This window comes from Pelmatolapia mariae, linkage group LG2, assembly GCF_036321145.2.
Source record: "Pelmatolapia mariae isolate MD_Pm_ZW linkage group LG2, Pm_UMD_F_2, whole genome shotgun sequence".
NCBI lineage: Eukaryota > Metazoa > Chordata > Actinopteri > Cichliformes > Cichlidae > Pelmatolapia > Pelmatolapia mariae.
The window spans coordinates 26,682,203-26,700,607 of NC_086228.1; the positions used below are offsets into that span (position 1 = coordinate 26,682,203).

General features: G+C 39.9%; 1 protein-coding gene across 1 annotated transcript in view; it reads left to right on the forward strand.

Annotated features, from left to right (window-relative positions):
* The first annotated feature begins 14,202 nt into the window (after positions 1 to 14,202).
* The window catches only part of LOC134644335 (dedicator of cytokinesis protein 2), a 96,559-nt gene continuing 92,356 nt past the window's right edge, over positions 14,203 to 18,405 (forward strand). The window contains exons 1-5 of the mRNA XM_063497309.1: positions 14,203 to 14,331; positions 16,160 to 16,243; positions 17,905 to 17,945; positions 18,135 to 18,190; positions 18,301 to 18,397. Coding sequence (XP_063353379.1) covers positions 14,289 to 14,331; positions 16,160 to 16,243; positions 17,905 to 17,945; positions 18,135 to 18,190; positions 18,301 to 18,397 — 321 coding nt within the window. The 5' untranslated portion in view covers positions 14,203 to 14,288. The remainder of the gene's footprint in view (positions 14,332 to 16,159; positions 16,244 to 17,904; positions 17,946 to 18,134; positions 18,191 to 18,300; positions 18,398 to 18,405) is intronic.

Consider the following 18,405-nt stretch of genomic DNA (forward strand, 5'->3'; position numbering starts at 1 on the left):
CATTGCTAAGTAGTCTGTTATGAATAGACCCAACGTTGGTTCATCCCTTGAGTTAGGTGCCTTTTTATGCTTAAATAATTCATCGGTCAGTGTTAAGGGGTCAAATAAACAAAACAACATAAAAGCTTTCCTCTGAAAATGGACAGGGACTGGACTGAAATGAGTGAATCAACAACTAATTGTCAAAGAAGAAATTTCGAATGACCTTCAGAAAGCTTGGAAAACTACTGTTCAAAACCACTTAACAAATAACAACCTTGAATGAAGAATTATTCAAAGCTTTACATCCACACTTTAATGCTTTGTTTTCTACATAGACCTTGTTTACAGATTTACAGAGCGGTATTTGTACTCTGAGAACACTAATGACATGTCGGCTTACGCTTTTAATGGGTGCCTGGTGGAATGTGGAAAACCACTACTAGATAGGTAAGAGAGATTGTGTGTGGGCAATGTGTGTCTATTAAATGTGGTTGCGTCAGTAGGTGGTGGGTAATGTTTGCCTCTCTGTTTTCTAACACTGTAATGGATAATGGGAGATTTGCCAGACTTGGTTCAGTGCCACTTGCTTATCACGTTAGATAAAGATGCTGAGACTCGGGGCCGATGGCTTCAAATCAAGACAGGAAGAAAGAAAATTACACGACATAATGAAAAGAAATGTTTTAATTAAATCTGGTTCCACAGAAACCAGCACCAAATCTGTAATCTTTGAACTCTTCTAATCTGCACATTTCTATGACTTACTCAGCACTGAGCTACATCCAGAGCAAACACCGATAACAGAGCCACTAACGCATGAAGTGCATTTCCTAAATGCACGAGCCTTTATGTCTCACAGAACAACAGACAGACCCCAAATTTCACCTGTTTTCATCATCAAAATGTGTCACTCACTTTGTCTCTCATGCACATTTTCTTGCAGAGAGCTAGGAAGAGATTTGGCTTGCTTTCAACACAGGCCTTACAGTCATTTTTTAAACAAAGGCAGCTTTATCACAACCTTGAGCATACCATACAGAAAATGTATATATACGCTATGTATGCGTGTGCTTTTCTTACTTGCTCTGAGCTCAGTGCATTAGTCCAACTTCCCATGTCACAGTGCATGTGTGAGAACGTAACTATGCTTGCTTCCTGTGTTTATCTTTGCATAAACATTTGTGTTTTAATTTTAAAAATTATATTATTATACATCCTTGACCAGTCACTTATAGTAAACATATAATTTATTTAGCACAAGATGCAAATGACCCACGTACATTTGTCTTTCATTGGTATTATGTCACCATTAGTCTGTGTAGATAGTAAAAAATAAAGTCAGTCAATGTCATTCACCTTAATGCTGGGAAACAGAATGCAATGATGTGTAAAAATGAAAAAAAAAAAGTTATATATTTTTTAAAAATCCCTCATTTAGACACTTTATTACTGACCATCTGTTTTCTTTCACAAACCACTCATTAGTTGTCCCTAATGGAAAGCAATGGTGAGTGCTACTGCAGCTGTATGCACTATATAATAACACACATTCATGCATGCACATGTAGGTCTGCACTGACACACTAACATGACCCAAAACATATGTCTTGGTAATGGATTTTGAGGACCGTAATGGACTGTAATGACTGCTGAGTATTTTGTTTTCCACAGGATATAAAAGGCTGCACTATCCTCAGAAGTTTCTTGCAAAACAACACTTTTAAAAAAAATGTTTTCAGGTGTTGAGGAAAAGGGTCGCATGGGTTTGTGGATATGAAAACAGCACTTTAAGAGTTCTTCCTGTGTTTAATAAGGTGACGCCCAGTATTTTGAGGACTTAAGAGAGATGAAATATAAAGTGATTAACTGTTAATTGCAGGAATATTTTCCTTTCTTTGTCTTCTCAATGTAGGGAGATATAAATGAGCTGAAGAGGCTTCATCCTGTCTCACCCAGACCTTTCTTTACTCAGCAAGCGGTCTTGTGAAAAGAGTCCAATTTGGGTATAAGGATGAAAGGCAGGCAGAAAAGTACTTAGAACAGTGGCTCTTTACCAGACATGGTCTAAGCTCTGGGATGAGTAATGGAGTTATTTATCTCTCAGCTGGGACTCTCTGCCTAAATTGTGATATTCTCCAAATACCAAGTGTTCATCCTCTGACCTCTTTTTTTTTTTTTGCTCGCCAGATGCGTCTTTTTAGAAATAAACCAATAATAAACGGATGCTCCTCATCATCCCAATAGGTAATCAAAGTAATCACATCTATTGTGATAAATGCAATGTAATGTCTTTTGAATATGTTTAGATTAATCTACCCTCTCAACTGACTCCAAAAGGTAATTTCACCCCCTGCTGAATTGCAAGGGGTGAAATTGCCTTTTCAGATTGGTTGCTACCGACTAGTCATGGATCCAAGGAATAACTCAGCTATACGTTCATTTATGTTTCAGGAAGTATGATGGCCTGAGATTGTGCGCTGAATCAAATCTCTTGTTTTGCTGTGAATTCATGCATTTTTGAGTAACATATTTGTTTGATTATGATTGGACAGCAGCTAAGTGGTTAAATTATTCAACAGCAAAAAGAAGATTAGACTGTATGGCAGCTGTTGCGATTCTGAAAACGTCATTTTTTTTCAACTATCATCACATCACTAAACATTTGTCTAGTGCTAAAGAGGACTACTGATGTTGAAAGTAACTCGTGGTCCATGTGCATACATCGTCCATTAGAGAAACATAATACAATCAGGAATACAAATCTTTAATTCGTCTTAATACAGTTTAATTGGGTATCAAGTACTTGGCTCACTGACTTCCTCTGTTTTTGCAAAGCAATCTGTGGCTGTCTGCTTTGTTGTGAATGTGCGTGCGTGTTTGTCTGTGTGTATGTGTTCACATTTGTCTTCCTGCTTGCCTTTGTTTCTGTCCTTTGGTGTGGGGTGCTTGGTAGGCTAGCTGTTGTGTATTCTAACCAGTGAAGGAAAGCTGTGGAATCCTGATGAAGCATGGAAATGAAACACACTGCGACAGACACGACTGCAGACAGACATGGGGATCAGACACATAAAATATGCATAGACACTAACAGCATGCTTTGCTGTGGTACACGCACACCCACCCACACACACACACACACACACAAACACACAAATGCAAGTTTGGGTCACATGGGGGTGATTGATTGCCCTCAATATGTCATGCTTGACCTTACCACATCACATCTGTCATGTTATCATTGCAGCCATATAGAGTCCTTTACAGAAATAATGGTGTGTAATGTGGGCACACACACACAGACTTTTTTTTTCTTTTTTAAAGACCAAATCTGCACACAACTGTTATCAGCTGGTATACAGTTCATACAGTTCATACAGTTACCAGCAGCACATTTGAAAGGGAACTTCTGAACTGCTGAGCAGCAAATAAGATGCAGTGACCATGTCATGACACTAAACCACATCCTCTTGCTATTCTTGTAACCGTTTCTCATTCTTTGCTCACTTAGGTGTAACATCCAGTTTGAGCTATGTATGTGGCGACCTTTATTTGAATAACTGCACACTTTAATTTTATATAGGCCAGCTTATGTCAGAGTTTGTATATCTTGCTTTAAATGTATGATATTGCATGTTTCTCCAAGAAACAGCAATGGTGTTTTAAAACAAAGTGGGTATCATTAGACGTGACTGCACAATGGCTGAAAGAGCATAGCTAGTCCTTCCTTAACTCCATAAAAATCAATAAAACCAGTGCAACAGTTAAAAGCCAGATTGTCTCAGTAATCTCTTATGTACAAAGTGATTTACAACAAAATACTATTATTAGATATAGCCAATATTCAATGCCTATAAATACCAAATGTAACCTTCTGGAAATCACTAATTTGAAAAAATAGAATCAGGAATGTCATTATTTTGATTTTAATTAGATTTTATTTCCCAGTACTCCCACAGTTTAAGGGATAAAATCATTATATTTTGTTTATCAGCAACTCCAGGAAGACTTTATGGATAATAGGACAATGCACAGTAATAAACTACTCATACATGCTAATATGTAACGCAGACATATTTGTTATGTCTTGTTGTAATTTAAGTAGCCAAAAAAGTCATAGCTACTCTGCCACCTCTCTGTGCTGATCTACTTGCCGTTTTAGCCCTGCCTTTAAGGTTTTATAATAGAAATTCACACTGTTTTCATATATAAAAGGGGAAGGGTAAAGTTAAAACACAGACCTTCAAAGTGTAAAAGAGAAATTATCACACAAAGAATAATCTCACTTCCTCATATTCAGAACTGATTACATGACCTCTTTGTATATTTGTCTTTGTGCCTAGTTTACATGTTCACATCAGGCTCAGAAGTGGCCCAGCGGAATTCTACACAGCTGCAAACCTCTGACATCTGACAATTTCTATTCATGACCACATCACTGCCTACATACGTACTGTTTCTATACTTTTTTTTCTCCTCATCTTTGCATTTAAATGCAATAAACTATAAATAAAATCTGCCATCAGAACATAAAAAGAGACTTAAATTGAATTTGTACTGACTGTGCTGTCAATTAAATATGGTTTCATCACCTATTTGACCAATCTTAAATGGATTTAACTTTTTTTTTTTTATTAATTAGCATTCTTGCTTGGCTGCTGAAAAGCACTCAAGTAAGACAGTGCAGATCAAATATTAACTCAAGCTTGATTATGCTGCCTGGCTACAGCATTCGCCGTGTTTTCACACCTAGCTCATTTAAATTTGAAGACATATTAAACTGCAAGTATAAATTAGGAAACTATCACTCACCTCAGCGCTTCTTCTCCTCATCTGTAATGACTGCCCTCGTTACACTGCTCTGCTCCCAGAGCAAACCACAGTCTTGCTCATGAAGTGTGTGCATTTGTGTGCGTAACGAGTGTGTAAGTGTGTGTGGGAAAGAGAAGAGAGAAAGAGGAAGGGAGTAGCAAGTCCTCGCACAGCTCCATTCCTCTCTCTCTCTCTCTTTTCCCTTTGCTCTCTGTGCGTCTCCTATTGTTGTCAGCTCATACTCAACTCCTCAGGGTAATTTGCTTTTGAAATTATTTTAATGACACTGCCATTCTCTTGTCACATCTTATAAATTGTATGTGCCATATGCCAGAACAAAGAAGATTCTCCTCAACAGTTTGATACAGACTGGCCAATATTACCTGAATAAATTAGGCAACCTGTTGTATTCAGCCTTAATGGAATGCCCAATAAGTCCAGTATGGGTTGAGAGACACATACAGGAAGGCATGGGATTTGCGCTTGTGTCGTTTCTTGCCTTAATATTTTTTACTGATCTAAATTCTTCTGCTTTATAAACTTTATAAACAGTTTAATTATTTAAATAATCTTTAAAGCCTCACATGGGGATAGCTTTTGAGTAAATCTCTGAGAATTGGAACCAGATGGGCTGGAGTGATGTCAGTGACCCACTGGGTCAGAGAGATTTCTAAATCAATCTTCCTATTTCTGGCGCAGCTTTTTAGTCAGCCTTTGTGCATATTTTTCACATGCTTTGGCTTCTAGTGTGGCTTCGATCTCTTTTCCAATGCTAATTTATCTTCCAAACTTCAGTCTGAACAATCAAAAGTCATTGTCACTTCTCTTTTCATACTGTGTTCCTTTTTTTGACTCCGCTTTCTTTATCTATCTCATCTCTCTTGGTCTTTGGCTACGTCTCAGTACCCGTGGCCTAGCTCGTATCATAGCTGGGACAGAATTCAATCTCCCTTTGTCTCGTTTTGTGCTTTCTCTTCCTGTTAGAGAGGCTCCCTCTGCCTGCTGCTTCTTTTTATTCCTTCAGCTGTACATCAGTTAATCTCTGTTGCATCTCTTTTTTATTCCATGCTGTACACCTTTAAGCCCTACCTTATTTTCCTCCTCCTTGAGTTCCAGTTTATTTCCACTACAAAACTATGAGATAACATATCTTTTGTCATCCATTTTCTCTCTCTCCTTCTCACTTTGTATATCTATTTTTCTCTCATTGACCTTTTTTGTGTACACAAATGTTGTCAGTCATTTCTAGGTGGCAATTTCTAATATTTCACCTTTCTTTCAGTGTTATATCGATAGGATGTCTCAGTCTCACACCATGTTTCCATAACAACAAGATTTCTAGAGAACCTTCTGGTATTTCGTAGATGGTGGCGAATGCCTGACTGGCATTCCTAACTCGGAGTCAGTTCTGAGTTAGGACTGCCAATGGCTCTGTTTGTGATGCATATTAAAATAAGGCTGTGGATGGATGCCTCTTATTGGGCCTTTTAGCTCCAGTGCTTTCACAGCAAGTTAGAGAAATAAAATAATAAAATAAACTATTTAAGCTGGCAGAAATTATGCGAAAGGTAGTTGGCAGTGAAACCCCATACACTCATTGGCTACTTTATTTGGTGCACCTGTGCAATTCCTCGCTGTCGCAAATATCTAACCATGTGGCAGCAATTTTAGGGATTTAGACATGGTCAGGATGACCTACTGAAGTTCAGAGCATGAGGATGAGAAAGAAAAGTGATTAAAGTGACACTGAAGTTCGGATGGCTGCTGGTTTCTGAAATATCAGACTATCCATGAGGTGAAACAACAGATCTGCAGATGTACTAGGAATTTACCACACAACCAACACTAGGGTTTATAGGGTTTACAGATAATGACCCAAAAAGAGAAAATATCCAGTGAGCTGCAGTTTTCTGGATTTAAATGCCATGTTGACATCGGACAAGAATGGCTGGACTACTCGAGCTGATTTGGTGTAGCAGTGGAACGTGGAGAAGATAATTACTTAATAAGTTACAGTTAGTTTCGTGAAACTGTGATAAGATGACCCCGCAAGTACTGAAGCAGAAGCAAGAAGAGCCTTGATGTCCTCAAAGGCTTTTTGACAGTGATCTGACCACTAGAACTTAACTTTGGGAGTTACATTAGTTAGAGCAGCGGTCCCCAACCCCCGGGCCTCGGACCAGTACCGGTCCGTGAGTAGTTTGGTACCGGGCCGCGAGAGTTGAGGCTCAGTTGTGAAATGTATGGTTTTCAGGGTTTTTATCGGTTTTCAGCATTATTTGGTTATCCTTTTTATCGTTAACTCGGTTTTTCTGGGTCTTTTCACGTGTGTTATGAATAAATCTTCTTTTTTTCGGTACTGGTACTAGTTTTATTTTGTTGTATTTATCCGCGACACCTTAAAGGCCGGTCCGTGAAAATATTGTCAGACATAAACCGGTCCGTGGCGCAAAAAAGGTTGGGGACCGCTGAGTTAGAGGAACCACAGAAGAGAATTTTTTAAAAACTCATGGTAAAACTCCATTCCAAGACATCACTGACATTGTCTCTTAGTAGTGGTAGGAAGGAACTCAAGAGCCTCCACTTTGGCTCTGAAGGGATGTGCGTTCTCTTGTTCAACCACCTTAACCAAATAGGTGGCCTTAGAAAATTCACATTTGGCAAGACTCATTCTAACATTTGCCTTAACTAGATGATCGAACAAAGCCTGGATGCACCTAAGATGATCTTGACAGGTGTTGCTATATAAAACTACATCATATCAATACAGCACACCCTTCCAAACCAGAAACGATGCAGTTCGTCTGGCACTGGAATGTGGCAGGAGCATTTCTCAACCCAAATGGCATAACTGTAACTGAAAATAATTCAGCTGGTGTGATAAAGGATGCAATTTCTCTAGCATGTGGTGTCAAAGTGGGTGGGAACATCGAACAACAATGCAGTGTAATAATTGAGCATAGCCCATCCTTTCTAGATTATTTTAGAAGGGAAGGGCTATGCTATTCTATATGTCCTAAAATTAAAATCAAGATTATTCAAAGACACTTAAGACAACCCTGTTCGAAACCTTTAGATTTCTCTAAGACCTCTCCAACTACTCCCAACTGGATCGAAGCAGTTCCCTGGGGTAGAAATGATGTAGTTCAGTTCTACAAACTGGTGAAAATAGTAGGAGCACACATTTCCTTGTAAAGGCGAATTAACAAGAGGCAAAGGGTCAACACTTGATCCCCTAGGCTAAAGACATTATTCAGCATGCAGTCCATAAAGGCATTTCATTTTTGTTTCAGAAGCCACCAGTTTTAATCTTGACCAGATATGTAGACTAGTTTTTAAATCCAGTAGGACCAGAAGACCCCTGTCCTGCTGTAACACTCTTCAAACATCCATCCATCCATCTTCTTCCGCTTTATCCGGGGCCGGGTCGCGGGGGCAGCAGGCTAAGCAGAGAAGCCCAGACCTCCCTCTCCCCAGCCACCTCCTCCAGCTTATCCGGAGGAACACCAAGGCATTGCCAGGCCAGTCAAGAGATATAATCTCTCCAGCGTGTCCTGGGTCTGCCCCGGGGCCTCCTCCCAGTGGGGCATGACCAGAACACCTCACCCAGGAGGCGCCCAGGAGGCATCCTTGTCAGATACCCGAACCACCTCAGCTGGCTCCTTTCGATGTGGAGGAGCAGCGGCTCTACTCTGAGCCCCTCCCGGATGGCTGAACTTCTCACCCTATCTCTAAGGGAGAGGCCAGCCACCCTTCGGAGGAAGCTCATTTCCGCCTCTTGTATCCGCGATCTCGTTCTTTCGGTCACTACCCACAGTTCGTGGCCATAGGTGAGGGTAGGGACGTAGATCGACCGGTAAATTGAGAGCTTCACTTTTACACTCAGCTCTCTCTTCACCACGACGGACCGGTGCAGCGTCCGCAGCACTGCGGCCGCACCACTGCGGCCGCACCAATCCGTCTGTCGATCTCCGGCTCCCTTCTCCCATCACTCGCGAACAAGACCCCGAGATACTTGAACTCCTCCACTTGGGGCAGGAACTCATCCCCGACCCAGAGTGGGCCCATCCCTGGAGCCAGGCCCGGGGAGGGTGCCCGAGGGCGAGCGTCTGGTGGCCGGGCCTTAGTCCATGGGGCCCGGCCGGGCACAGCCCAAAAAGGGGACATGGGCCCATCCTCCCCCAGGCCCACCACCCGCAGGAGGTGCCGAAGAGGACGGGTGCATCGTGTGCCGGGCGGCAGCCAGGAGCGGAGGCCCTGGCGGACTGATCCCCGGCTACCAAGACTGGCACTCCTCAAACATTGTGACCAAAACCCAAGTCATTTGGACTAAAGCCAGTACTAGACTGAGCTACTTCTCTGTTCAAAAGTCAAGTCACCAAAACTTAAAGTAGAACTTACTCAAGCCTGCACTGGCGACCCCATCACGCCTTCTTCAGTAACCATATCATCATGCTTTGAAACACTAGACTGTTTCAACTAATAGTTTTGTTAAATCCAACTCAGCTGTTAAAGCAGTCAGTAAAGCATCCTTAAAAGCCTGTCTATAAAGATTAAAACGTACAACAATCTTCAACACTGTTCTCTTTTACATTTATCCAAAATCGCCTCACTTAGATAATCCACAGACTCTGCTACTGTAGCCATCATTTCAACCTGAATAAAAGCTACTAGCACTGACTTTGCTACTAGTTATTTGCTACCACAGTACAAAACAGGACATACCACTCAATAATGCCAAGCTGAAACATCCCCCCACCCAGCTAACTGCCTCTCAACCCTAGTCTTCATCCCATGACATATACTTAAAACACAAAACCCACTTGCATCATTTAAAATTCCAACTATGCTGTTGTTCACCTAGACAGGAAAGTGACGCAAGGTCTTAATCAGGTTCTGCAGAAAATAATATAAAACAGCAAGCCAACTAGCCCACAAGCTGACCGAGTTGCTTATCCCTGCAGGGAAAGTTAATCTAGAGAAACTCCTCTACTATCGATACCATCCCAAAATAACCTGACAGCAAGCCAACCATGCAGCCCAACCAACAACTGCCTCACACAAGGGCATTCTACAGAACACGTCAAATTTACCATTACTCCACTAACAGACCCAGGCCAAATAGAAACACCTCCAAAAGCAACCACCAACAGGTGGTGATCTCCCTCCAAACCTGCCTGCAACTTAGTCCTTGGTAGTTGGTATTAGCACCCACTTTGTTATAAGGGACTCTAGCGTGTGACAAAAGAGGGATTCTATACAAGTAGGATATGCATTACCTATTTTATTTACAGGAGATGGAAACAAAAAGAGAAGTAAATTAGTGCTGCAATATATACTTTGTTGGGTGACTATAAGAGCTGAAGTGCATCAGTCAGAGAGCCTCCTTACCATGTGAGGACAGAGAAAGAAACAAGGTTGGCTCTTCATATACACTGAGTCACAATCAGCCCCTGATGACAGCCAGCTGGCAAGAATTCGTATTTTCCACCCATGAGTCACATGACCCAACAAACCAGACTAAGGGTCATGTGCTGTAAATGGCACTTGCTGAGCACTGCTTACCTTTGAAAATAGTCTCTCATCTTCCTCTTCTGTACTCATTCTTTCTCCATCTCTCAGGCTTGCACATTGTTTGTTTGCTCGCCCAAGGAAATATACTTTTAGCTAGCTGACACACTTTATGTCAAACTACACAGAAACGTTTGTGTGCATTTGATTTGGATTTGTTGAGCTACTTGGAAAGAATTTGAAATTGCATTTGAAACCTCCTACTTTAAAAACAATTACTTTTTATGCTCACCGTCTTCTTTAGTGCTGAAACATCATCACATGTGCACCTTGAACGCATCACAGGGATGAGAAGAAAATAGGCATGTTTTGAGAGTGAATAACAACCTGTGGGATGTCTTTATTTTCCTACTACTGAGCAAGTATCTGCATGCCATCATATATTAACTAAGAGTAATATTAACAAAGAGTTCACTGTACTCAAATGGCCTCCATAGTCATTAGATCAGTCCAATAGGGCAGCTTTGAGATTTGCATCATGCAGATTTTCCTCATGGAGAAAAGTCTGCAGTAACTGTGTGATGCTATCATGTCAATATGGATCAAAATGTCTGAGGAATGTTTCCGGCACATTGTTGAATCTATAGAGCCATGACGAAGCCAAAACTACTAGCAAGGTATAACTAATAAAGTGACCAGCGTGTGTAGTGTCTAGTCTACGTCAACGCTATGTTCAGAAAACAATATATACTGATCAGTCAATCAATCAGCCAAATCTTTATTTCGAACATGTAAGTAACAAGTGTTATTACATACAAAAACAAATAAACACAAAATTGCTGGAAGCCTTTCTACTCACAAGGAAAACCAAAAACCAAAAAGCTGACCATTTCCCGTTCAGAAAGGAGCAGGAGGAAGCAAATACTTCTTACTGATAAGATATAAGGAAATATTTGAAAAAACCAAACAAACAAACCATTTAAGAGCTCTAGCCCCCTCTTCTGGATTTTCTTTTTGACCCATCCATACAGGTTTTTTTTTATGTGATTTCTTTCTATCGCTTTTATTCTTATAAATAACAGTTTTTGATATACTGCAAATGTTAACTTAGCTGGCTACTCCAATGCACCCAATTTATCTATATGTTTAACAGCTGAGGAGCTGTGGTAAATATGCATGAACGCCTTGCTGTGAAACTCTGTCATGTTATTATGATAAACCGCTACCAGGAATTTAGATTTACTTGTGATTGTGTTTTGTAATGATGTCCTGATTTGCAACTTCAAATGATGTTACTTGAGAGTCACAAGGAGTGGTACAAATGATCTCACCTACATTATAACACAGACTATATAAAATGTATACTTCAGGTCCTGAGAAGTGAAGCAAATGCAGAAGTGCCTCAAACCCGCATTGTTTTCTAAGGTTACCAGCAGGTGACTCTTATGACTTAAGGTTAGGTGCCGTGGTCTATAAACCTCTGTGAACAGAGGTATACGGTGACTTAAATGACCATGATTTGAAATGTAAAAATCAAAAACTTAAAAAAATGGGTGGCCTATAAAGGGACATGTGATAAGTATGTTAAAGTCACACTGCAAAAAACATTAATGTGGTAAATCCTGGTCCCCACTAGAGTCAAACAGGATGATATATTGACAAGCAGCCTATGAGTACCGGGTGATTTCTTGGTTAGTTCAATTCTTGCCACATTCAGTTTCATTAAGTTTCAAATGACCAAGTTGGTAAGGGCAAAAACTTTACACTTGAAGCTTCTCAACACAACGCCCCAATGGACAAAGCAAGAGTAGCTCTACCTTTCATTTACAGTCTATGGATTGTAGACATTGGCTATCACTTGTGAAGTACCCAAAATCCCTTTATGTCCTCACTTTAGTAAAGAATACTATTTCATTTTCAAGGATCATTTCAGACATGGCTAATTTTAAATGTGCGGCGTGAGTAAGCCTCTAAAATCACCATCATAACAAAAGTAAAACACATCACCCACAATAACAATGATATGCTGATGATAGATCAGTTTTTGATGTGTCTGTCAGGTTTTGACAGCATCATTGGTTGAGGCTGTCAAAACCTGACAGCCATAGCCTTATTGGTTGAGACCCAACCTGCCAATCGGCCTTTTATATTGTGAGCTCTACATTGGCTGTCCAAAAAGTAATACTCACATAGAGTATTTTGATTGGTCCTTTGTCTTGTGAAGATGTCCAGAAGAACCTAATCCCTGAGTCATCCATATTTCACCTAATAGGGACTATGACAGAAGAAAAGCTGTAAGGATAATCATCAACCAGTTGAAAATGGTTTGAAGTTTTGAGTTTCTATTTATAGGGTACTTTTAAAAAAAAAAGGGGGGGGGGGGGGGTTGATTGCTTTGGGACTGTCATACTGATGATGAAGTTCATAAAGACTGGAGGATGATTATTGGTTTATAAATGGATCGTTTGGATATTAATTACTTCCCACTGGTCTCTGAAAAGTTACTATTTACTATTCTAAGAGTGTAGGTTATAATTAATGTCAAGAGAGCGATCAATAATATTAAAAAAAGGTCTCATCAATTATGGATGCTTGTTGCCAATTGCTGTGTAAAGGATGCTGTCAGGAATGGAAAGCTAATGGTTACCAAGGCAACATAATCTGTGGGAGGTACAGGGTAAATACGTGTTTATTTAAGGAGTGTTTTTTTTCAGTCCACAACTGGAATATTAGTTTTATATAAGATTTTTAAAACCAGCAATTCAGGACCCAGTTAACATCTGCGTCACTTCACATCTCTCGCTGTTTTTTGAGGTACTAGTGCAGTTTCAGTTTAGAAAGTATATAGAGCTGCAGGAATGTTCCCGATTAAAGAGACAAAATTGCTGCGGTTGCTATACATGCAGTCTTTTATGTGTCTTTCAGCTAACATTGCAAACATTACAAAGTTTTTTAGTGACTGCCAAAGTCAGTATAATTTTTGCTTCATGCTGCTGGAATGTGATCATTAGCTCCTTTTCACTGTATTCACATGCATATTAAATTAACCATTAATGAGGTATGGAGAGCTAGCCAGGCAGGGCTTGATGACGTGGCCTCTGGGTTATTACAGACATTTTTTAGTCTTTTCAAATCAATTTTAATGAGCAGCAAAATTCATATAAAAAAACAGAGTGTGATTTGATGTCTCATGCAAGAAAAAACCCAGGCAGCTTTTAACACATTGTCCCTATGCAACATAAAATTGTTAAAGATTAGCATTAGTATTGTAGTGCTTGCCTAGCCATTTGGATTGTTATAGCATTTTCTCCACTTTTACCTTTCTGGTTGTAGATCGAGGAGGAGGGGGGAGCTCAAATTATCTGTAATAGAACACAGCATCAAGCCATATCCTCTGATGCTTTGCCTTCTATAACATTTGATTTCACAAGCTCAAATGGTGATCCACAAAGGGAAAAGTCAGAGTATGTTATGTGCAAGATGGCTGAATAATGGTTTAAGTCATCAACGGTTCGACAGCTAGATGCTACTGTGAGAAAGCAGACAACCTACATTTTTCAGATATGAAAACATGAAAAGATCTTAAAAAAAAAATAGCAACAAAAAATGTGCACGTATAGGCCCGGCTGGACACTCAGACATCCTCTCGACTCTAACCCTTCTGTAACTGTCATCATGTGTTACTGACGCTTTACTTTGAATAATGAAGGCACGCCGAATCTAAATGAGGAAAATAAGAGACATCGCACGCTGCAAAAGCCTGCGGGTGCTGTAGGACTCCACCTTGTTGTACTCACCCACTTCCTCTTAACCGCCTGAAGGCAGGAAGAGAGAAGAGACAGAAGGGGAAGAGAGGCAAAGGGGGATGGGCTTATTGCTTTCATTTAACGTTAACAAAATGCAGAAATGAGAAGTTAAGGTGGACGGACAAACTAGGAGATTTCTAAAGACAAAAGTATAAAGTAGGTAAAGGATTACACACAATCATGGCTCCTTGGACGAAAACCACAAGAGAGCGGTATGGTGTAGGTAAGTCAACATGTGCTTGTTTGTATGTATCTTTGTGTGAGTATGTGCAGGCACATCCAGTTTTTATGGTGCCTTTCTGTTATGGTATGATGCTAGCCTATACAGCGAATGAATAGAAATGAGAAAAATAGATTCCCATCACTTCCTGCTTGGCGGATGTAGGCAGGTGCCAAAGGCCTCAAAGAGCTTTAGACATCAGCTTTAATCCCTCCAAAGAACTGAGATCCTGAAATCTTATTCATCATTTAACTTCAGTGCAACTACGCTAATTATAGTTTATTTGCACTGAAGTGGTTCTGCAGTGGTTTGTGAGGGATAAAATCACAAGCAAAGATGGAGAAATAAGCAGCTGCAAGTAGGCAATCTCTACAAATTGCATAGCATGCAGCACATAAATACGGAAGCTAAAAGATAAACAGTCCTTAAAAATTTTAATTTTTGAAAGTGAAAGCCTGGTTTTGGCTAGGAGCAAATCCTAGAATGGGCAAGTACAGTGTGCAGTTTATCTGTTATGTATGTGGGTTTAATATGGCGGAGCTAATCAGTGTGTGTTGCCATTAGATATGCAGTGCAGTCACACACTTGGAAAAGACACAGATTTCTGCCTCCTAATACAGACTTTATTAACTGAGGTTCACTGGTCTGTTGCAGCCACTGCATTGATTTATCATTTAACCTACTTGCAAAAAGATAGACCATGTAGGGTTTTTTCACCTGAGTAGTTCATCTACTTATAGCACGAGACTGATGCTGATGGTGGGTGTGGGTTAAAAAGTCATTTTAAAGCACTTTGTAATATACTTACTCAAAGAAAATATTGTTTATTGTATCTAGTATAAATATCTTCCTGGTCTGTGTAAGACTACAACACAGGAAGTGGGGGAAGAAGGAAGTCTCAAGTTTGAATACAGTAGAAAAGTCTGATGCAAAAAAAAAAATGTTGACAATTTAGTCTCACGAAGTGCGCACAAATAAGCTTCCTTTTCCTTTTCTATCAGTTTAAGTATCGGTCTAGAAATAGTCTGGCTTTTTAGTTTGTTTGTTTTTGCACAGTCAGAATTTCATTAGCAGGCATTTTGTAGCTGCAGTTCTTCTTGAGGGCAAACCATCTTTAAGCTCAAATGGAGGAGAGCAAACCTCTGAACTGTTGCACAAAGAGGAATGATAGACTCTGTAGCTGTCGGTGCTCTGCACACTTTTCCTCTGCCGTGCAACTCGTCTTTGGCTGCAACCCATGTCGCTACTCACTGCTGCTTTCACTGTTTCCTAAATCTGATCATTTTGACTGATACAGTCATTAAAGAAAAGACAGAAAGCAGAAAAAGACCCTACTAACGTCTTTAAATTGCTCCAGATCTCCGGATTATCAACAGCCCAAAACCTAAAGAAATGCTGCTTACTATCGCATAAACCCAACCTGAGGCCCACTGAAGAAAGGCGTTGCTCCTTAACCTGTTCCGTTGCCTGCCTACTCGTGTGTGCCACCGTTTGCAGCTGGCCAGCATCTGGATACACTAATTTTAACTTATTTGGACTACCTATTTATATTTACCTTAAGCTACTTAGTCGCCATCTGCTATTGTGTTTTACTGCTACTTGGTTTTTTTTACTGGTTAGCCTTTTTTTTTAAATCTTATAACGTGTGACGTCACTAATCAAGCTAGCTTACCGTGTGTACTAAAATCTTCCTGTAACCGAGGCTTGCCACTGCACACTTAGTGTTTGTGTTCAAGTTTATTTTTCCATTGTAACAATAACCTTATTTATATATTCAATATATTTATGTATATATTTATTTTATTCACTTATTTTTTTTCTTCTTTTTTAGTAAAGTGGAACTTTGTTGGCCAAAATGAGAAGCACCTTTCCCTGGAGGTGGGCGAAACTGTCCACATCCAAGAGGTTTGCGAAGGTAAGATGTTGTTAAATAATCCGGTTTGTCAGTGTGGTTCAGATACTTTATACATAGATGTGTAAACCTTTGAAATTATTTGGTATTGAAAAACTGCATGTTAGTAAGTATATTTTGTTCGTGTTTTTGTAAATGTTACATTTTTGAGAGTTAGACGTTTATCTGTATCTCATGTTTTATGGAGTATAAACATGATAAATACATTTAAAATACAATAATATGTACGCTCAGCTGCTACTTTTTAGGTACACCTTTGTACTGGGTTTAAGCCCCGTTTAGCCTTCAGCATTGCCTGAATTCTTCCTGGCATAGATGCAACAATGTGCTGGAAACATTCGTCAGAAATTTTGGTCCATGTTCACATGATAGCATAACACAGTTGGTGCAGAGTGAATCTTCTTGATGCAAATCTCAAAGGCTGGATGGAGATTTGGTGTCTATGAAATTAGCCAGATGATTTGGGCTTTGTCACACAGAAACAGCCATTAGAGGCCATCAGAAGATGGGTACACTCTGGCTATAAAAGGATGAGCATGGTCGGTAGCAATATTCAGATAAAAAAATGCTAAACTGGTACTAAGGAGTCCAAACTGTGCCAACACGATACCGCCAACACCATTACACCACCACCTGTCTGAACTGTTTATACAAGGCCGGATGGTTCCATGCTTACATGTTGTTTACACCAAAGTCAGACCCTACTATTTAAATATTGCAGCAGAAATCAAGACTCATCAGACCGGGCAATGTTTTTTCCAGTTTTCTACCATCCAATTTTGGCGTGCTCAACCACATTATAGCCTTAGTTCTTAGCTGGCAGACCAGCGAGCCTGGCTGTAACAACAGTGCCTCGTTCAGAGTCCCTTCAGTCGCCTTTTCTCCCCCAGTCTGAAACTCTGTTTGAACTTCTTAAGGTTGTCTTGAACATGTAAAGGCACTGAGTTGCTGATATGTGATTGGCTGATTAAATATTTGCGGTAACAAGCAATTGAACTGGTGTACTTAACAAAGTGACCAGTGAGTATAACTATTACATTGCTGTAACTTCCAGAATCAGAGTACTTTATTAATCCTTAGGGAAATTATGTGGTTACAGTTGCTCCAAGACAATAACAGTAACAGACTAAATTAAGAACTAAATTAAATAATACAATATATCACAAATTTTACAAAATATAAGAAATAGCTCCAATATGTACAAATAGCTCAATTATAAATATCCAGAATATTGCAGAGGTGAAATATATATGATTGACATTTTACTCTAAACTGCAAAACTTGTTATTTGTTATTTTCACTGTAGAGCATGTGCAAAACGGTGTAATTATTGCACTGTGTACTGTGCATTAGATGGAGGACTTGTACAGGGAGATGGCCACGGGTAGGAATGATTTCCTGTGTCGTTCCATGGTGCATTTGGGAAATCTCAGTCTCTCACAGAACATCCTCTTGTGACTGGCCAGCACGTCATGGAGTGGGTCAGAGGTATTGTCCTAATGTTGGACAACATCCCCCTCTCTGATACCATTTTAAGGGAGTCCAGCTCCATCTCCACAAAATTATGGAGCTGACTCCCTTAAGGCGGTGATGTTGTTCCAATTAGAGAGTCTACGCTATCCTGATTTCCTGTCTTGATAGTAAGATGCCACTTTGTCTTTCAGGTTGGTACAGAGGCTGCTTGTCTAGGAACAAAGCGCAACAGGTAAGAGCCTACACAAGCATAATATCAGTGAAAATTTACATTAACAGAAAGCTTTAAAGCACATTTAAGCGGTCAGCCAGATTTATTCATGTGAGAGTTTTACTTTTCTTATTCTTTCTTGTGGAAAAGAATATTCCAAGCTATCACCACTTATCGTTTCCTCATTCATCTCCTCTACATGTATTCCAGGGAGTGTTTCCAGTCAGTTTTGTTCAAGTTAAGGAAGTCATAATTGAAAAACGAGGGTATGTAAAATAAAAATAAAAAATAACAGTACCAAAAATAAGGCATCTTTAACTGTCTGTAAAAGTTTTTTTTTAATTTGTTCCGTTTTCCATTACTTATACTATGACAGAGATGAGGAAGTGGTGTTGTCTGCAGAGATGCCCTTGGTGAAGGAGGTGACCACTACGTTGAGGGAGTGGGGAAGCATATGGAAGCAGCTATTTGTGGTATGAAT